Source organism: Pelodiscus sinensis, chromosome 18 (genome assembly GCF_049634645.1).
Source record: "Pelodiscus sinensis isolate JC-2024 chromosome 18, ASM4963464v1, whole genome shotgun sequence".
Classification (NCBI taxonomy): Eukaryota; Metazoa; Chordata; order Testudines; family Trionychidae; genus Pelodiscus; species Pelodiscus sinensis.
In genome coordinates this window covers 31,240,443-31,261,347 of record NC_134728.1, presented here as the reverse complement: position 1 = coordinate 31,261,347, position 20,905 = coordinate 31,240,443, and the positions used below count along the sequence as shown (strand labels likewise).

The window sequence follows — 20,905 nt, the reverse complement described above, 5'->3', positions numbered from 1 at the left end:
CCATGGGTTGAAAAGCCAGGATCCAGACAGGGACACTGAGCAGAGAACACCAGGCAGTGCCCACTGCTCCTCAAAGCTGTCTAGGGAGCCAGTGGCTGCCACCCAGGAGAACTCTGCCCAGATGCATGAAACCAGGGAGGAGCAGAAATTGGCCCGGCAGTTGCAGAGCATCCCCTTGTCAGGCATCCTCCTGGTGTTGTAGATAGCGGCCTTGGCCAGGCCCAAGAGCGGGGTGATGACGAGGTCTGGTGACTTTGTGGGGTCATGGATAGGGTTTGCAAAAATGAACAGACGCAGGGAAATATGCAGCCAGAACCTCACCAAGAGGTTCTGAAGGAGCCAAAAAAGGAGCTGCAACCTGGCAAACACCAGGTTCTCCCTCATGCTGAAGAAGCGACAGGTGTCAGGAATGTGGCTGAACTGCACCAAGTATGCGCCTGTGCACACGGCTCTGGGGAGGAGCCATCAACTGATATCCCCAGTGGGCTGTGGGACCGGACCAGAGGGAAGTGGGGGCTGGCCCACTGGGGTTCCTCAACCTCCACGGGGGGGTAGTACTCCCCTTTGGTGTCAGGGCAGAAATGGAACGTGTGGCACGCCAGTGCGTATAGTGGTCCCTGGGTGTGGTTTGGAGGTGGGTCAGGTTAAGCTGCCGGCTCAGGTTATAAAAGGGAGGAGGCTAGGGGCTTGTGGAACAGGGGCTCCAATAACAAGTTCTTGAGGGCTTGGAGCAAGCAGGCTGTGGGGCTTGCTTCAGGAGAACAAGAGGGGAGTGATAGGACCACCCCCACCTCCTCAAGAATGCATGGGGGTCTGAAGGGGGAGAGTCCCATGTGCTGACTGAGTGCTCGGGATGAACCCAGTCCAGGAGGTCTCTAGCTCTGGTGGTTTCTTCCAGGACTACGACTCCTCCTGCTGTGCAGCCCATCTACAGCATGGCCAGGTCTAATCTCCTGTTCAGAGCATTTGGCAGGTAGAAGCCCACCAAACCTCTTTGGTTGTTCCTAGGCCTTGGATTCCGATCGAGCTGCGCTGCAGAACATGAGGAAGGCAACCAAAGCAGAGCATGCTTCTGGGCAAGGTCAGAGCAGAGCTGGAGGCCCAGTGTGGGCCGGGGGAGGGTGGCTTGTCGTGTGGACTGGAGAGTGGGCGGGGGGGCGGGGCTTTTGGAGACGTGGCTCCATGTTTCTAGGGCTGTTGGAATGCCTCTCTTTGCAAAGAATATGAGGGAGGCCCCCGACCTACTGCTCTCTCCACACTCCCCACGGCCATCTGCTCTCTAGCCTGGAGCCTTCTTCCCACAGCTTTGCAGTGACACACCAGGGCTGGCTGCAGCACAAACTCTGCCCTGCTCCCAGAAATGCTGCAGTGAGTGCTGGGCATGAGTGGGAAATGGGGCAGGCCCCACCAGGCCAGGCAGCACCCTTATGAACAGCATGCACCCCACCTATGGCCCCACAACAGCGCTCTCTGCTTGGTGAGAGCTGAGGGACAGAGGCCACCCCAGCAACATGGAAGGTCTTGAGTAACTAGTAGCCAGGGCATCACCAAACCCCACTTGGCTTATACAGCCCTGTTTGTGGCACCCTGCTCCTTCCACATATATCGGCCCAGATGGGACTGGGGTCAAAGGCCCTGGTGCTGTCTGCTCTGCCTGGTGAGCTTGGAGCTGATGGGGTGAATGGCAAGTAGACAGGAATGGCCCAGCCGCACTCCCTCACTGTAGCCAGCTCGTCCTCCCCTGCCAGCCCTGCACTGACCAGAGGCAGAGGCAGTCATGCTGCTGAGGGGTGATGCCAGCACTGGCAGCAGCAACTGGATCCTTGCCAGAGCCTGCTTCTCAAGGGCACCTTCTGGAGCCCCATCCTGCCTCCTGCAATTCCAGCCCCTCTGTGCCTAGAGCAGAAGTGCATCGACTCCCACCGCTCTGGCGCAAGGTCCTCCCACATGACAGGCAAGTGTCTGTAGGGGGCACGCATGCTGTCACTCATTGGCCCTGCCATGGCCCGGCCCCAGCTCTGCCCAATTTATTGGCCCAGCCTCGCCACAGCACTGCCCCACTCACTAGCTCTGTCCCACTCACCGGCCCCAGCCCAACTGCAGCTCTGCCCCACTGACTGGCCCGGCCCAGCCTCATCTCTGCTCCACTCACCCGCCCGGCCTCGGCTGGCCACAGCTGTGCCCCACTCCCTGGTTCTGCCCCCAGCCCGGTCTTGCCTCATCCCTCAATACTGCCCCTGGTCTGCCCCACTCAACTACCCCCTCACCCTGCATTGCCCAGCCTTCTATTCCTGTCCCTGCTCCTCTCACCCCCAGTACCCACCTTCACCTGCACTCACCCCACCCCCGCCCCAGTGCTCATACCTTCCCCAAGTTCCCTTCCAGCCCTGTTCTAGGCCCTGGCAGCTCTCTGGGGAAGAGATTTAGGTGTGGCTGATGGGACAGCCAATGGTAGCGTCTCTCTTTGCTCCCCTTAACCCTGTTGATGGGGGCTTGGTGTTTGTGTGTCTAGATCTCGCTACCCACATGGAAGCTCATATTGCAGCCCAGGAGAGATTCTCTGCGAACTACCAGAGTGATGGTGATGAGCAACTGGCTGGGGCCTTCACCTCCTTTGCCAATTTCTCCCGGGAGCTGCTGACCAGTGTCAAGAGTCTGGTAAGAATTGCTGCCTGTGTGGCCAGGCTTGGCTGCTCGCCCAGCCACGGGGTGTAAAGGGGCTGCCAAGACTACAAAGGACCCAGTTAGTTTCCTCACCCAGAAATGAAGCCACTGTCAAGGGAAAAGCAGCCTGTGGAGAGGTAGGGGTGTAATTGCGGACCAGGGGTTGCAAGGCTGCCTGCAGCACTGAACATCACTGCAGACTGGTGGTGAGTGCTGTTCTTAGCTATCACAGGTGTAACACTCAGGTCTGACAACAGCCTAGCCATGGAGTCAGATACAGTCCCCTTGGCTAGTCCCATCTCTCTTGTCTCCCAGGTGAGCCTGTCTTTGAGAGAGCCGCTCCCTTTCACCAAGGCTAGCCCCAGTCCCAAAGGACCAATTGCTTTCCCCAGGTAGTTGCACCTTTGCTCTCGCACCAAAGACAAGGCTTGTATCAACCCTATACTAAGCTCTACACAGATACGTTTACTTGAAAAAGGAAATGAGTTATTGATAAGAAAAAAGCTGCACACCTGGATACATGAATGAGTTACAGTCTTAAGTCCCAGAGGGAAATAAAAGCTTCTATATTCAGCTGTACATATTCCTCAGAGCTAACCCAGTCTAAGCACCTGGGGATGCTTTGCTTATGCTTTTAAAAACTTTGGACCCCTCCCCAGAGACCAAGCATTGTTAAGTTAGACATTTTTATCTGCCTCCAACCATGTGCCATGAGCTGCAAACTCAGCTCAGCTGATGGGAGGAGTCCACTTACCTGGCTCATCTGTACTGCGAGGAGGCAGAACACAATTCAGTCTTTTGCCTTCTTTTTGCTAGGTCCATGACAGCCCTTCTGGTATGAATGGCCCTTCCCTTTTGGGAAGGGCGGAGCCCTTGTTCAAGGTCAGTTCTTCATGCTAATCAGCGACCCTCTCCGATTTAATCATTTACAGTCTTGGCAGTGCACAAAGGAGCTGCTGAAATAGTGCTGTCCAGTCTGGGATATGATGGATAGCTGAGATTGGTGCAACAGCTACACAGGCACACTCTATAAAATCAACAAATGGTCCTGGGGCTCCTTAGAGACTGTATAGTATCATGAGCTTTCGTGGGCAAAATGAAATTAAGTGCTGTGCAGGTGTTCAGGGCTGTGGCAGGGAGAGATGCCTCTCCCCAAACTCCCCTGACCTGGCACTGCTGAAGGACAGCTGCCCCTTCCCACTCCATCTCAAGCCCCAGATCTGTTGCAGCCAGGGGAAAAAAGGGGGAAGTGCCCCTCCCTCGACCCAGTCCAGCATGGCATGGACCTGCTGTGACTGGGAGAACGACATCTCTCCCCAGGCCCTGACCCAGCCGTTCCTGGAGCTGCCATGGCAGAAAAAAGCGCCTCTTCTCTTCTCTTCTTCCCCCCTCCTCCCCCGATCAGGCGCTGGTGCGGGAAGAGAGCTGGGGGGAGTCCTCTTTCCTTGCCGTAGCTCTGGGGCAACACGGCTCACCTCAGAGCCCGCATCCCCAGCTGGAGCTCTCACCCTCTGCACCTCAGGGCTGCATCCAGCCCCGAGCCCATTGCCACACTCCAAACTTCTCAGCCTCACCCTGGGACATGACTCTTGTTCTGTGCACCAATATGGAGGTGATGAGTGACAACAAAATTCATTCTGCACGTGGGTAGGAAAAGGTAGAGGGAGCTCTGGACCATGTTCAAAGAGACCCTCCAGCTGACTGACAGAGGGCCCAGCAGACAGGAAGAATTTTGGAAAGCAACAGGGAAGCTGACAGGAAGTTACTGTGTCCCACCCAGACCAAGGTCACCCCAGTGCAAGGAGCTAGAGCAGGAGAGGCTTCAGCTGGAGAGCTCAGGGTGCGCCTGGAACTCTGCAGACCTGGAGCAAGAGACAGCATGGCCAGTACGAGAGAAACAAACTGGCATGGCACAGAGAGAAGGAACACCAGTACCAGCACCAGAGAGCAAAAAGGACTGGGAGCATCAATGCCAGGGAAAAATGGAGCACCTGTGCCAGCAGAACCTTTGTCCAGAAGATGGAGCCAGACACCAGGGACCTGTGCCAGAGCGTGGCAGGCTTCCTCGCTCTAGGAAGTGGGATGACATTGATGTGTTCCTGCTGCTTTTGTGGTATGGTGTGAATTGAATAAGTGGGAACAAAGGAACATGGTATGGACCTGGCACCACAGCTTTCTGGACAAAGGCCTTGGAAGACTATAAAGATTATGATGATTGAAAACAAACTTTGTTGCCAAAGTTTAAACTGACCCCTGAAGCATATAGGAGAATGTTCCGGACAGTTCCAGAGAAAGAGGACATAACCTGTATTGAGGTGTCACCTCAATGGGAGAGTTACCACTGTCAACAAGGCCCAGGAGTTAACTGGTATAGAACAGCAGCTCTCAAAGTGCAGGGCATGCCTCCCAAGGGGGGCCATAGGAATGCAGAAAGGGAGGTGAAAGTTGTGCATGTGTATGTGTGTGCAGATGTGTGCGTGCGTGTGTGTGTGTGTGTGTGTGTGTTAATAATTCCAGCTCTCAGCTCGGGCTTCTGCTGTCACAGTGGGGTAGGCTCTGGCTCTGGCTCTGGCTCTGAGCTCTCACTATGAGAGCTGCAGTCCTCTCCCCCCTCTGGGACAGCAGGAAAATGGGCTAATGCAAGAGCTGCAGCATGTCCCAGTCTGATAGCAGGTGCCCGAGCTGACAGGTGTTGCACTGGGCTCTGCAGGGCTCTTCACTAACTGCACACAGGGCTCTCTTAGCAGCTGTGACAGGTCAGCTGTCTCTTGTGTGTTTTTCCTCTAGACAACCTCGGGTGTGTCTACATAGCACCCTTCTGTCGGAATAAGCTGCACAATTTGAGCTATGCAAATTGCGCAGCTTATTCCGAGTCTAAGTCGAAAAAGCTTATTTTGAAATTTGGCGTTGTCCACACAGCGCCAAATTTCAAAATAAGGCACTATTCCAACAAATCCCTTAACCCTCGTTCCGCAAGGGTTACAGGGACGCTGTATTATCGCATCCACTATTTCAGGAAATAGTAGGCACTTTTAAAAACACAGCGTTGCTATTTTGGGATACTTCTGGTATCCCGAAAGAGGAACACAGTCTACTCTAGATGTACCCCTTGAGCTATTATCAGCAAGATGTTTAGAGCGAGAAACCGCTTACATGTGAAATGGGTCACTTTGTCCCCAAGGGAGGAGAGGGTACAACAGAAGCTAAAGAGACAGCTGCAGCAGATGTTACAACAAAACACAGAAGTAGAAAATCTAACAAAACCTATTTCAAATTGGGCTTTACCTGGAGCAGGTCTAGCCAGGCACCAGGCCTCAATGTGTTGTATATGGCGAAGTTCCAGCAAACTATGGTATACAGCCCTGCAAGCTCTCCTGGTATCTCAGAACAAGATCTGCTACCTGAGTATTTAAACGCCAAGCATTTTTTCAGAGAAAGCTTAAAGAGTTAATGAGACAAAAGCTGTTGATGTGCATCACTGTTAACAGGAAGGCTATGGAGGCTTCTTATCATGTGGTTATGGATATGTCTACACTAGCTCGTTAATTCAAGCTAGGTAGGCAAATGAGGCGACCGGTGTTGCAAATGAAGCCCAGGATTTAAATATCCCAGGCTTTATTTGCATGTTCCCGTCCGGTTGCCATTTTGAAATTTCACTAGCCCGAAGTAACTGCCGCGCGGCTACACACGGCAGTGAAATGTTAATTCGAACTAAGTCCTTTTTGTGCTGTCAAAGCTGGTAGACCATATGACATAGATGAGAAACTCCTACTTGTGGCTGCAAAGGTCATGTGTGTGGCAATGAGAGGAGAGAAAGCAGAATCACGTTGAGCTGTGAGTCCACTTTCCAATGACAGAGTTTCATTCTGTGTTGCAGAGAAGGTCCCGAGGTAAATGAACAGCTCCTACAAAGTATTTGTCAGGGCCCATATTATTCCACTCAGATGAGTCTACCAATCTGTCATATGCTGCACTACATCTCGTAAATATTCATTTTGCTACAGCAACAGAATTAAAAGAGAAATTTCTGTTTTGCCTTTCATGTCCAACACAAGCAACTGGAAAAGAGCTTTCTAAACTATTAAGTAATTTGTCAAAGCAACCTGGGGATGTTGTTTTGGAATTTGCAGCAACTAAGAGTGGGGTATGACAGGATGGCATAGCAGGATTATATGAGAGATACAAGATGTGACTCTTATGGCAACCTGGCATTATATGATCCACAGACATCTATTGGCTGTTAAGGCAATGCCAGAGGAGCTCAGCAATATTTTCAATTACAGTAAAAATTATAAAATGTATAAAGTCCAGTTATTTCAAGGGGTTTTGTCATTTTATGTGAAGAAATGGGGGCAAATTTTGCAGTTGTGACATGCAGAAGTTTGTTGGCTGGCCAGGGGCAAGGTGCAGATGTGACTATGTGAACTGTGGGAGAGTCTGTTCAGCATTTCAGTGGCACTCATGGGATATCCTTGTTGTCATATCTGGCTGACATATTCAAGTGACTGAATTCTCCGATTGTGGCATTTCTGGAATGAGATGCAAATGGTTTCATTACCAATGATTGGTTAGCAGCATTCATTAACAAACTTGAACTGTGGTCTTCACGGGTGCAGCAGGGCTCTAGTCCCATGTTTTAAACACTGCAGGGCATTGTGCAACTGTGGGTGATCTGGCAGCTGACAGCATCCAGGATGTAACTGTTCAAAGCTTAGGGAGTCTGCAGGAGCAGTTTGGTGAATTCTTTCCCAAAGTGTGCAGAGGCCGATGTACTCAATGGATCAAGACCCCATTCAGCTCAAAGCTGAACCCCACAGATATATTGCCTTCACAAGACGAGGAAAGCCTGGTCGACCTGTCAAGTGGCAAGCACAAAAGTTCACAAATGACAATTGCAGACTTTTAGTTATCAGTGGGATCAGAGTTTAGTGAGTTAACACTTGGGGCTCTTAAAGCCCTCGTTCCTTTTCCATAAACCTACCTATGCCAGTCAGGCTTCTCCACATTAACAGCAATCCAAATAAATCATGCCCCCAGCTTTCTGTTGAAGATAATTTGTCTCTTTCCACACTGCAACCCTGAATGCCACTACTTTGGACTGTGAGAAGATAAACACACTCCTCCCACTGGTAAGCCTGATGGCTTTAATATGGAATCAATACATCATTTGGTATTATGTTTCCTAAAATGTTTGTGAAGTTATTTCAACTGCTTACATTTGTACTATATTTAACTTAAAAGTTAATACTTCTGAAACTCATACTGATTTTGCAGTGTTTGCCTTGTTTCAAAAATTCCTTGAATAGTGATAACTCATAGCGTGTGAGGTTTCCTGTCTGGGAATTAGAAGTGGCATGTGATTTCTCTTATTATGGTTGGCTAAATGTATCCTTGTTTAATTGCTTATAACTTGGTCATGTTTCAACTTTCAGGCTGGAATTTTCCAGCTGTGGTATCTCTCTGAGTGGTTTTTTTCTCTGTAAAATATGAGCAGACTTGGTTTTTTGGTAATTAAGAAAATGAAAAGTAGCCAATGTTGTTTGTCTGTGTCAAAACTCTTTCTGTCTAAACTGCTTTAGAGGCTCTGTGTTTGAAGTGGGACAGATGTGAGCCTTCTAGAAGGCTGGTGGTGAAAATCTTGTTGGATTTGGTTTTGACAAATATTGTCTACCCTGCTCTTTGCCCATGCACCCCTGACCTTCCCCTCACAAACTCCCTGCTATCCATATGCTGTGAGGAATCACCAAGGGACTTACCCTCCAGCTTGTGGGACAAGGGCTATGTGTGATGAGACAGGGCTTCTCCTAGCACGTCCACTCCCTGCACACTCTAGATGAGACGGAGGTTGCTGTGCTTGTCTTCCAGCTGCAGAATCAGGGAGTGTGATGGATTTGGTCAGAGATCCCTTGAGACTGTCACTTGATATGCTGAAACACCACTGAGCCAACTTTCCTGCCTTCCTGAGCGCCTCTTTACTCTGCCTAGCCTTTAAAGTGCTACATAGTCCTGTATTTTGTTCTGGTACACTAAGAAACTTGTTACATGCAATACTTTACTGTAACTGTAGTTCTTTTTTCACAGCCTGGAAACTCTCCCAATTTGGGCTTGATCCTTCTACCTATTCAGCCTTAGATGCTGAAGCAGGGGTAAGCAGGGGTGTCCTGATGTCTAGCAGCAGCCCCAATTATTTGGCTTCCCACTTTTATATAGATTTTGCCCAAAGCAGGACTCCTTTCTGTTCCCTTTAAACTTTTTCTCACTTTCAGTGGAAAAGTATCAGGATCAAAATGAAACCCAGCGTCAGGTGACCTAGTAAACACATGTCCTTGTGGGCATTCTCAGCCCCTCCTACGGACTGGTCCATAGGAGAAACAAACCCATTTATAGATCATCAATCTTATCAATGAGCATCAAGTTTCTGAAATAGCCCTCATTTAGCATGTCTGTATTAGCAGAACAGGTTTATACTTCGTATTTCTAACTTCAAATTCAGGAATGATACGTATACACAGGTGGGAAAATCCTATTCAGTAAATTACACATTTTCAAATGATCCCTTACACAAAATATTTTCCAGAAAGCATTTCGTTATTCATATTCATATTCATATTCCTACGCATGTTTCCATAAACATCTAGATAGTCCCATGACACAGGGCCCAAAGGAAAATCCATAAGAATCCAGAAGAAAAGTGCTTCCCCCAAAAGTGTGCAGGGATGGTGGGGAGTGGGTTGAATGCGTGGAGAGCAGAGTCCAGGGCTGTAGCACCAGGCAGGGCTGTGTGGTAAGACCAGCTCTGCCATTGTCCAGAATGACAGCACTGAGGGATCTTTTTGCAGGTTGCAAAGTGGGTGTGAACTACCTGGCTTTCTGCTGAGGACATTCACAGGCTTCAGGTTCTCTCTCCTTTCTTTCCAGTTGCAGAGCTTGTCTCACAACATTAACTTCCCCTTGGACTCACTAGTAAAGCGGGACTTAAAAGAGCTCAAAGGGGTGAGTAGATGCTGAGCGCACTTGTCAAGACAGCGCCTGGGAGAGTGGCTGCACCAACTGATTTGACTAGTAGCTGGCTGGGCCCAGCAGTGCTCCTCATCGCTCCAGAAACCTCTCTCTTCAGGGCACTTGCATGCAGCCACCTGCCACAGCTGCTCTCCAGCCTGCCCCAGCCTCTGAGCAGGACACAGTCAGCGATGTTTGTGCTGCTGTCAATCACATCCACCTACCCTCTCCCGCCTCTTCTCGCACCCAGTTTGCCTGCAGCATTTCTGGCTGGCCTGAGGAGAATCATGAGAGTCCTAGGGAACAAGATAACTCGTTTTCCCCCAGCTACTTCATACCTGCCCATGACATCACCGGCTGAGCACTTTCCCTGGCTGCCCCATCAGCTCCCTGCACTGAGTCTGTATGGCCTCCCAGAAAGCTTCTGCTTTCATCTAGGTGACTACATGTCGCCATGGCTTCCAAGGGAGCCCCCAGATGAGTGGCTGTCCCCACTGACCTCCCCACAATCCTCCAGGTGAATGTATGTCCCTGTGGCTGACCTTTGACCCTCTTAGGCAAGTGGGTGTCCCTCATGGTCTCCCAGCTACCCTCCCAAGTGACTGGACCAGAAATATTCCTGGATCCTGGACTCCCTAGGCCTATATAGTGGCCACCACTGGGAATGAATGTGAGCCTCCTTTGGCGTCCTGGCCCCTTTCCTCTAGTGTTTCCTGCCCCCCCCCCCCATCTCTAATATGTCCTCAGCCAGGGACTGTGTGTGTGTGCATGCACAAATGGGTGTGCCTGTACATGTGTGTCTGGATGTGTTGCTGGGTGTCCATGACTCTCCTAGATTCATAGATTTCAAGGCTAGAATGGCCCACTGTGACCACGTAATCTGCCTTCCTGTATATCATATGCCAGAGAATTTCCCTAAATCAATTCCTCTTTGCACTAAAGCTGAACTTTTAGAAAAACATACAATGATGTTTAAAAATTGCCAGCAGTGGATTATCCCCCAAGACCCCTGGTAGATCGCTGTATGTGTGATGCTTTCAGGTGTGCTGCTCTTTATTTATGTCAGTCTGTGCATGTACCTGTCTGTCTCTGTGTGGTGCTATGTTAGTGTGTATTTGTATGTGTGTGCTTGTGCCTAATATGTGGATATCTAGGAGTATGAGTTGATCACTGGGCTAACAGTTGGTTGTTGACTGGGGACCAGTGATGTGACACAGCTACATTCATTATGAGCGAACAAATGACAGTCCCACCAAGTAGAATATATATTTGGTGCTTCAAAATGGTCAGTTGCCCAAAGCTGAGGAAAATTGTGAACGAAACAGATTGAGAAGAAAAATGTAGACAGAAAACTGTGAATGGAAATTAGGATTGTTAGTTTTTAGATGTCCAGAAACCCATAGTTCTACTATCATGAGACAACACTGGCCAACCTTTATTGGTTAACAAATGGAGATAACTGATGTCAATTAGAAATCATTAAGTGCAGAAAACTAATAAGGGAGGCTAAGAGCATCAAAACAAACAGCATATCTGGCAGGACTAAGGATAAGTTCAAATGTACCAGGAAAAAAAGAAAGTTTGAGGCTATAGGCCTTTTATTAGATGGAGATGGTGCAAAAGAGGTAGAAGTGTTCAATAAATATTTCTGTTCTGTATTCAGAAAGAAGCAGGATGATGTGCTTGTGTCACATGAACAAATACCTTCCAAATTCATTAGTTACCAAGGAGGATGGTAACACGAACTGCCAGGAATAAATATTGTACCCAAAAGGCCTTATGAAGTTGGCTGAGGATGGAGTTCTCTGGTGCACTGATGCTAATTGTTAATAACTCTTGTCTGTATAAATACCTTCTCTGACAGGAATCGCAGCTGAATTTTAATCAAGCTCCAGCGTCTTGGTATACCTCTGGGCAGTGCTTTTTTTGTGACAGTACGGAATGGGATTCCCTTCTGGCTTGCCGGCACCTATTAGCATTTTCCTAGGGCAACTTGGCTCCCGATGAAAGCCCACTGGGACATGTGGCTCTTAAAGAGGCCGTGACCTCATTTTGGCCCCCAGTGAAGCTTTTTTTTTTTCCCCCCCAACAAGTTCCCCCACCCCTTTTTTTTCTCCTCACCAACTTTGAGCCTGGAGTATCAGCACCTTTTTTCTTACAAAAAAAGCACTGCCTCTGGGAATCCTGAGTGAGGCCAGGAAGGGGCACTTGCTAGGATCTGGAACAGAACATTAATAGCTGTGGGATGCTGGTGACAGTGTGGCTCAGAAATCCCCTGAGAGTTAGGAAACTAGGCACTGCTAATAGGTGCCATGTTTCAAAACTCTGCAAGGAAAAGGAAACTGAGGCACAGCTGCAAAGGTGATGTCAGAGCTCCCCTAGAATGAGAGTGATTCAGGGTAATAAAGGGTATGTCTACACTACCACCCTAGTTCGAACTAGGGTGGTAATGTAGGCAACCGGAGTTGCAAATGAAGCCCGGGATTTGAATTTCCCGGGCTTCATTTGCATAAAGCTGGGCGCCGCCATTTTTAAATGTCCGCTAGTGCGGACTCCGTGCCGCGCGGATACATGCGGCACGGACTAGGTAGTTCGGACTAGGCTTCCTAGTCCGAACTACCGTTACTCCTCGTGAAACGAGCCTAGTCTGAACTATCTATTTAAAAATGGCGGCGCCCGGCTTTATGCAAATGAAGCCCGGGAAATTCAAATCCCGGGCTTCATTTGCAACTCCGGTTGCCTACATTACCACCCTAGTTCGAACTAGGGTGGTAGTGTAGACATACCCAAAGAGTGCTGCCAAGGGATGGTGCTTGGCAGAATATGGGAAAATCCCTAAAGAGCTGTGAAGCAACTGTGTCTTGAGGTTAAGGAAGGGAAAGTTGTCCCTTCCTCTATGATTTTGTGTTGATAAGGTATAATTAAGCCTGATGGCGCTGGAGAAAGAAAACACACCTTGCCCCATGGTGGTGTGAACATGAGAACTGACATGCAGTGGAATGAAACTGTCTTTTGGACGGGTGACTAGAACTATTTACTGACTGTATGTCTGAAGTTCAAATCAAGAAATAGCAAAGTAGATGTGCTATTGAAACAGGGTGGATAGCAGAAGAGCCTTTGGAATCTTCTCATGTACTCCTGCTCTGTTCTTTTTTTTTTTTTTTAAGGGGTAGAAAAGTGATGAATTGGGGGAACTCTCTGTACCACTTCAGATTTGGGGGTGATCTTATGAAATTGCATCACATCCTGGAAAGTGCGCAGGCTTGTGTGCGTGTGTGACCGTCCATTGGTCCCCAGGGACTGCTGGGGTTTGTTGTGGCAGTCAGGCCAGAGACAGTGGTGATCATCAGCACTCAGTGATCTTCTCTTCAGAGCCAAACACCTTGGGATAATAGGTTTGCTCGAACTGGCGAACCCACTTCCTCTCTAGGAGGCAGGAATGGAGCATCACTGAAGGGCAGAACAAAAGAAGCAGCTGACTTGACCTCCAGCAAGAGTCATGAATAGGACTGAGCAGTGCTTTTTTTGGTTTTTGGTTTTTAAAAAGGTGCCAGTGCTCCAGGGGAAAAGTTGTTGAGCGCTGACTGGAGGTGCTGGTGCTGTGTCTGGAAGTGCCAGTACTGCATACCGGGCAGTGCCATCACAAAAAAAGCAGTGGGATTGAGGGGGGCAGAAGGGGAGCTGAGACTGGCCAGTGTAAGAGGAGGAAGGCAGCTGCAGGGGCAGAGTAGGCAGTGGGGTGAAAGATTTTGTTTGTCAACTTAACGAACAGAACACAGATGGTCCCGTCAGGGATGGGTGAGCTAGTGAGGAACATTAAGGTCTGGATGTTCTGTGTGATCTGGGTTCTCCTCTGCTTTTCAGGAATAAGAGCTTATTTACACTGCGTAATTAAGTCAAGTCAACTTCCAGACACGGCAGTAATTACATTCATAGCTACACTATGCTCCTTCTGTCCGTGGGGTGCCTACACCCCTTGAAATGGGGCACCAACGCCAAGTGCTACCCATGCCCCAGCATTGACAGCCTGAGCTACCCTGGAGCTGACAGCCTCGCACCGAGCTGACGGCCGACAGATGATGTAGGTCACGTAGTTTCTACATCAGGGCTGGGCAAAAGGGCCTCCGTGGGCCGGATCTGACCCGCCAAGCGGATTGATTCGGTCCACGGAGGCCCTGCCACTCCCTTGCCCCCAGGCCAGTTAGGGCCTTGGGGAGAGCGCAAAGATTCCTCCCACCCTGTGAGCAGCACATAGCGCTTTGAAGCACCACATGCTGCTCGCAGGGTGGGAGTAGACAGCACGTGCTGCCCCGCCCCCAAGTCCTCATTGGCTTGGGAGCAGGAGGAGCATACGAAGTTTCTTCCACCCTCCCCCCCCCCACCCTGCAAGGAGCGTCCGGCAATTGGAAGTTCTCGCAGGTCGGGAGCAGGGCGAGGGAAGCTTTGCAAGCTCTCCCGCCCCCAGGCCAATCAGGACTTGGGGGCAGGGGAGCACGTGACGTCTCCTCCTGCCCTGCGAGCAGCATGTGGCACTTTGAAATGCCACATGCTCCTCGCAGGGCGGAGGTAGGGTGAGGAGGCTTCACGCGCTCCCCCCACCTCCAGGCGAACATCAAACTGCAAGAACTGAGCTGCAAGTGGCTAGACCTGTGGATGCTCAGGTAAATTAAGTGTCTGGCAGACCACCAGGGGCTAACCCTGGGGAAACACATCTGACCCACAGGCCACCCCCACCCTAACGACATCGACCGAAGCTTGCGTCTTTCACTCAGGTGGTGTGAAGTCAATGCCGGGGCGACTGGTATTGCTGGCAGCACCACTGCAGTGCAGATGTGGCCTTACATTGATCAAGCTCTGTAGTATAGAGGCTACAGTAGCTACATTGAACCAAATGTGTGGGGCTGGGGGGGGAGCTGCTTCCCCACTGCTGCCTGCCCTCAGCAGCGCTGGAGTGTGCCCAGGAGCATTTTGCTGTTGGTGGGAGTCTGGGCGGGGGAAGGGTGAGTTTGAAGGCTCTGCGCTGCGCCCAGAGGGGCGAGATGGCTGAACAGCAGGTTCCAGCGCATGAGGGTTGCCAGATAGAAGGTCGCGGCCTGACAGTGCCAAGGGATTCCAGTCTGGGCAGTGTCTGGACTCCATTCAGACTCCAGGAGCTTAACACCCGCTGGGAATCCACAGCACGGCATGGATTTCCTCACAGCAATCCCAGTGGGCAGCCAGGGAGGGAGGCTGGCTGAAGCCTGTGCTGCATTCCTGGGAAGAAGATGCCAGGCTTCAAAGGGGTCTTTATCTAAGGTAAGGTCAGAACAAGAACCAACAGCTACAAGCTGCAGCCAAACAAATGAGAAATAAGGCCCAATTTGTAACCGTAAGGGTGATTATGCATTGTACCAAACGCTGAGGGATGAGATGGATTTTCCATCTCTTGGTGTTATCAGACCCAGACTGGCTGCCTTTCTGGAAGATATGTTAATCTAACACAAATTATTGGGCCTCATGCAAAGATAATGGGATGAAACTGAGGCTGTCTCTATACTACAGTTTCGGAAAAAGTTATGCAAATTGCAAATCACTATTTGTGTAGCTTTTTCTGCTATTTTTGGCAGAGGCTTTTCTGACATTTGGCCCGTTTACACTGGGCCAAATGTCAAGAAAAAAACCCCTTTTTTTGGAACATCCCTTCCTCGTAAAATGAGGTTTACAGGGATGCCAAAAAAGCGCGCCTGCTCTTCCGAAAACATTTTTTGGAAGAACAGATGCGTTCCCTGGACACGGCAGTTTTTCTGGGATACCCCGGAAAAACTCTGTAGTGTAGATATAGCCTGAGTGTCACATCCTAGTCAAGAGGTCAGCTTAGATATGCCCCTTCTGGCTAAAAAGTGTGTGTGTGTGTGTGTGTGTGTGTGTGTGTGTGTCGCGCTCCTGCTTTAGCTTCTGTGCATTCTGTGAGAGTGGCGGGGAAGTCTCTCTTAGCAATGTATAGAATGAGATGAGGTAGATTCTCCAGTGGGGCAGTTTCAGTCTAGCAGCATGAGGGTGGGGCAGCTGTGGCGAGCAGCACTCCAGGGTCCCCTGTAGAGCTTCTAGTCCCTGCAGGTTAGGAATGACGTTCATAGGATGCCACATGGGACATGTGGACCAAGTGACTTACTTGCTGGGCAGCAGACTTGGCCATAGCAAACAGGAAGTGTGCACCTTTGGGCCTTGAGCAAGGCATGCTAGCAGTGTGGTTTGGTGTGCCGAGAAAGCTGTGCCATGCGGTGGGTAAGGTGGGGAGGGGGACGGGGTGGTGCATTGTACGGGGCCATTGTCACTAAGCACTGACCCATCTCTTACCAGGACTTCAGAAAGCCTTTTGATAAAGCCTGGAAAGACTATGAGAACAAACTGTAAGTTGATTTGCTCCCGCCCTCTTTACGCAAGCTCAGTAGGAGCCGAAAAGCCTGGCCCCAAAGGAGCCTTTCAGGGTGTTTTCTCCTTTTTCTTGAGCACAAAGATCGAAAAGGAGAAACGGGAGCTGGCGAAGCAGCATGGGCTAGTGCGGAGTGAGGTGATGGGAGGGGAGATTGCTGAGGAGATGGAGAAGGAGCGCAGGATGTTCCAGTTAAACATGTGTGAGGTAAGGGGGTGGGACGGACGCAGCAGCATCACAAACACCTGGATCAATGACCCTTTGCATTGAGCAGCAGTGGCCTCTTCTCCTCATCTCCTACCTGACAGGAACTTGGCCGTCCCTGCCATGGGCCACAGAGGGGCTCGGAGGTGGGAAGGGGAAACTTGCAGAGGAAGACCCTTAATTATGACATTGCTGTGATTTTTAACCTCTATTTTCCCTAACTCCAATTGAATGACTTTATGGGGTTATAAGCAAGGCTTCTCCACTGCCAGCCAGCATCACTTCTGGCGGCTGCTTCTCAGTTCCTGTGTGGCACAGAGATGTTTTTAATGCTCATTTTTTACCGGATGCCTTGTGTCCTATAGTGCGACACCTTGTTGAATTTACAGAAATTACAACTGTAATCCCCCCCCCAAAGTGGGACGGTTTGTGATAGGACAGTACCTGTAAGAAATGTAAGTTATTTTCACAACTCCACTCTGGGGTGTTTAGGCTGTATGCTCTTTGGGCTGGGTCTCTCTCCTAGGCTGTGTCTAGACTACATGGCTCCATCGACGGAGCAATGTAGATGAGGGTTATAGGCAAAGGCAAATGAAGCCGCGATTTACATTTACATGGCTGCCACGCTGAGCCGACAAACAGCTGATTAGCTGTTTGTCCGCTCAGCGCGCTAGTCTGGACGCTCCCCTGCCGACATCAAAGCCCTTTGTCGGCAGCCCCGTTATTCCTCGTGGGATGCGGTTTACCAGGGCTGCCGACAAAGGGCTTTGATGTCGGCAGGGGAGCGTCCAGACTAGCGCGCTGAGCGGACAAACAGCTGATCAGCTGTTTGTCGGCTCAGCGCAGCAGCCATGTAAATGTAAATGAAACCGCGATCATTTAAATCGCGGCTTCATTTGCCTTTGCCAAAAAAACAAATCTACATGGCTCTGTCGATGGAGCCATGTAGTCTAGACATACCCCTAATGCCACAGTGCCCACAGTAAGAAATACAATCAATTACAAAGGTCAGAAAGCTGGTCAGATTTGTTAAAATTTCTTAGCTGTCATTGACCTCATCTTTAGAAATTATTGAGTCTGAGACACATATCTGGCAGGAACAAGTTCAACGCAAATTGTTAAAGTTTGACATCGTGCTAGTAACTGCACCCAGGATGTGTTAGGTAACTTCCACGCAATAGCTGCTTCCATTAGAAAGGAACAAGCTTGTATCCCAGCCGAACTAGGCAGGATTCAAACCAGCCACACACAGATAGGGTGTGTCTACACTACAGAGTTTGTCGACAAAAGTGGACTTTTGTCGACAAAACTATACCTGCGTCCACACTACCGCTGAGTTCTGTCGACATAACGTCGACAGAACTCAGCAGTTTTGTTGACGTATGTAAACCTCATTTTACGAGGAATAACACCTTCTGTCGACAGAGTTTCTGTCGACAGAAGGTGTTATTGAATGGAAACTGTCCTTTGCGTCCAGACTACCATGTCGACAAAAGCAGCTTGCTTTGTCGACAGAACTCAATGTAGTCTGGACGCGCTTTGTCGACAGAAGTTTTGTCGACAGTATCTGTCGACAAAACTTCTGTCGACAGAAGCCTGTAGTCTAGACGTACCCATAGGGTTGCCAGATCTCTGGTATTGACCTGGACAGTCCGGTATTTTAGCCTCCTGTCTGGAAAAAAAAAATTCAGAAAATACCGGACACCTAAAATGTCTGATATTTTCTGTTATTTTTCCCTGCAAGGAGGCGAAAATACTGGACACCTGGCAACCTACGACACACTTGGCAACTGGGCCCAGCCCCCTGCCTCCCCCCAGGCTCCCTGCTTACCTGGTTCTGCAGGGAAGCTGTGTTCTGGCTTGATCAAGAAAACAAAGTGGCCACTGGCAAAAAGCCTAAAGACCAAGGAGAAGCAATGCCTTCCCTGGGTCTTAGTGCTCAACCTCTGCCCTTTTCCTATCCCTATTCTGACTCTGCACGCACTGAAAGGGCCATGCTGTTTTAATGCTGGGTTTGGGGGTTTTTTTGGTCTCCTCAAAAAACTTTGGTCTCCCCTTTTTTCCCCCCTCAACAGAATATTTTCCCCAGTGTTGTTTTTTTGGGGGGGGGGGGGGGGGGGAAGGAAGGGGTTCGGTATTTTTGGTTAAAACATCTGGCAACCCTATAGGCAAATGGTTCTGTAGCAACACTCTCAATCATCCATTACCTCGTAAGATGAAACTGGAAAGGGAGGGGGAGGCTGCTTTGAGGAAAGATGAGTTTATTAATTCATGCTCTAGCCACTTTGAAGCCCAAGCAAGCTGGGTCCCACCTCTGCACACAGGCAAAATCTCCCACACATGCCTCTATTTGAAAACACTGTCAGCTGTACTCCATTCTTAAAGGGCCAGCTCCCATTCACCAAAGCATGCCCTGAAAATGCAACAGTAAAACAAACTAGCACAGTATCACATTCGTTCTAATTACAAGATGCTGCAATTACTTCAGGGCTTTCCTCAGAGTGTTACACTCTTCAGCATATACCACTTCCCCACTAATGCCAGGAATAACTGGGAACACGCCGGCTGCTATTCTCAATGCTGGGCTGTCCACACAGGGAGCCACTGCACACACGCTCAGTTAGGCTACACAGAGATTTGTAGACAGTGGAGTGCTCGGCGTCAGGATTCTTGGTTCTGGCTCTGGCCATAGATCGCAGTGTGGCGGTGACAGACCGCGTAGCTAAGTGTAAGATCACCCATTTGGGCCAGCTCTGGGCTCACACCAGATCTCTTTACCCTGGAAGTGGAACGGGGTCCTAGCATTCCATGCATGGCCCAGCTTCTACGGGAGGTGGCCCCACACTTCATCCTACTGCACCCCCCTTCTGGTGACACACATGATCTCAGGGGTGCGCGAACCGAAGCCTGAGCCTGTCCCGGCCCCACGGCCCCAGGCAAAGGTATAAGGGGGGCAAAGCCCAAAGATTCCAATCTCAGGCAGGACCTATACTCTGAACCCTGCTCCCCAGGCCTGGGCTTCGGTCCTGAGCGGGGTGGGGTAGGGGCGCTTAGGCTTCAGCTTCAGTCCTGAGCCCAGCACATCTAAGCCAGCATGGCAAGCCCAGTAAATGGGGTCACAAACCCCAGTTCTAGAGAGTGACTGAACCACATTGTGTTAGCATGGGATACACAAGAGACCGGGGGGGGGGGGGCAGGAACAATTTTTGGAGTAGGGATGCTGAACTGCACCCCTCCTTACCTCTGTCTGGGCCCTTCACAGCCCCATAGAGCTGGGCATGGCAGCCCCTGCATGTGGGGCTGTGGGAAGGATCCTGGGCCTAGTGACTAAGTGGGACTGTGCATACAGGATCTAGTGGCAGGGCTAGTAGCTGAGTGGGACCCAGAGACCATTTACATGGGCACAATCGCCAAGCAGGACCCAGGGCCAGTGTCCAAACCAATGTGCAGAGAGACAGCAGTTGAGTGGGACCCAGACTGGAAACAGAGCCCCCAGAGAACATCAGGCCTGGTGGCCAGGACTCTGGGCAACAGGAGCATGCCCCACACCCCTACTTCCCAAGCTCATGCAAGAGACAAGAACCTAGTTTGACATGCATGTTCTGAGAGGTATGTGGCAAAGTAAATGAGACTTTGGTGGTCTTCTAATGTGAGAGGCCTGGGTTAGCATCAGCTGCCCTCGCTCCCAAACATCAGTGAATGTAAATGAAAATTTGACTCACAAGAAGAGCTTAAGGGGCACAGAGTGGCTAATGGAGCTAGTGGAACAACAGAGGAACAGGGCAATGTCAAGCTGTCTTTCTGGTCTCTGGCTTGCTTCCCTGGAAGTCTGTAGCTAGTCACAGAATGGCAAGATTGCAATGGGGGGGGGGGGGGGGGCAAAATCACATTATTTGCAGGTGTTAGCAACATGGAGAGTGATATGTAATGAATGTGGGACCTAGCTGACAACGGGAATCAATTCCTGGCTGTGTTTCCTCCTCAGTATCTGATCAAAGTGAATGAGATTCAAAGCAAGAAAGGGGTGGACTTGCTGCAGAGTCACATCAAGCATTGCAATGCCCAGTTCAAGTAAGAGAGATTGCTTATCTTTATCCCTACCCTCCCTTGCTTTGCCAAGTCTCCAGTTTGAGCAGTCCTAGGTATTGCCTTACTTTGCAGTGAACAAATATCATAAGCCTCCAATTGTGTGGTCACAGGGTCAGCTTCCTGTCCCTCTGGAGATGCGAAGCCAGAGGATTCTGTGTTTGTCCTGCAAGTTACTTGGTACTTGCATTTTGACACTATAATACAAAAGCAATGAATGCACTAGCGTCACATGCCTTGGATTGTGGTCACTGGCTATTATGTGGATCTGGGATTTCTGGTAAGATGTGTGGGGCTAGGCCTGCTAGCCCAAAAGGGCTGATAGTAAGGCATGTTGTTTGCACCCAGCACCATCAATGCTAGAAGGTTTCTTTCAAACTGTTGTCTCACATTCACTTGTCCTATTAGTTTTTTCCAGGAATGTTTACAGGCAACAGAGATGCTTACGCAGTTTATAAAGAAACTGACCCCTGAGCTACAGAGTGTAAGTATGCATCATGCCTGCTCACCAGGGACCAATGCAAGAGAAGAGCATGGGCC

The 20,905-nt window shown here is 50.0% G+C and overlaps 1 protein-coding gene across 8 annotated transcripts in view; it reads left to right on the top strand.

Moving 5' to 3' along the window:
- The window catches only part of LOC102448900 (arf-GAP with SH3 domain, ANK repeat and PH domain-containing protein 1-like), a 100,776-nt gene that overhangs the window by 22,734 nt on the left and 57,137 nt on the right, over positions 1–20,905 (top strand). For 4 of the 8 annotated variants that reach the window (XM_075901426.1, XM_075901432.1, XM_075901431.1 and 1 more), the window contains 7 exons: positions 1,009–1,081; positions 2,513–2,658; positions 9,583–9,657; positions 16,003–16,052; positions 16,153–16,282; positions 20,265–20,350; positions 20,774–20,849. In XM_075901426.1, coding sequence (XP_075757541.1) covers positions 1,009–1,081; positions 2,513–2,658; positions 9,583–9,657; positions 16,003–16,052; positions 16,153–16,282; positions 20,265–20,350; positions 20,774–20,849 — 636 coding nt within the window. Of the gene's footprint in view, positions 1–1,008; positions 1,082–2,512; positions 2,659–9,582; positions 9,658–16,002; positions 16,053–16,129; positions 16,283–20,264; positions 20,351–20,773; positions 20,850–20,905 lie in introns of those variants that run through there. The other 4 variants (XM_075901427.1, XM_075901428.1, XM_075901434.1 and 1 more) reach the window with 4 other exon arrangements.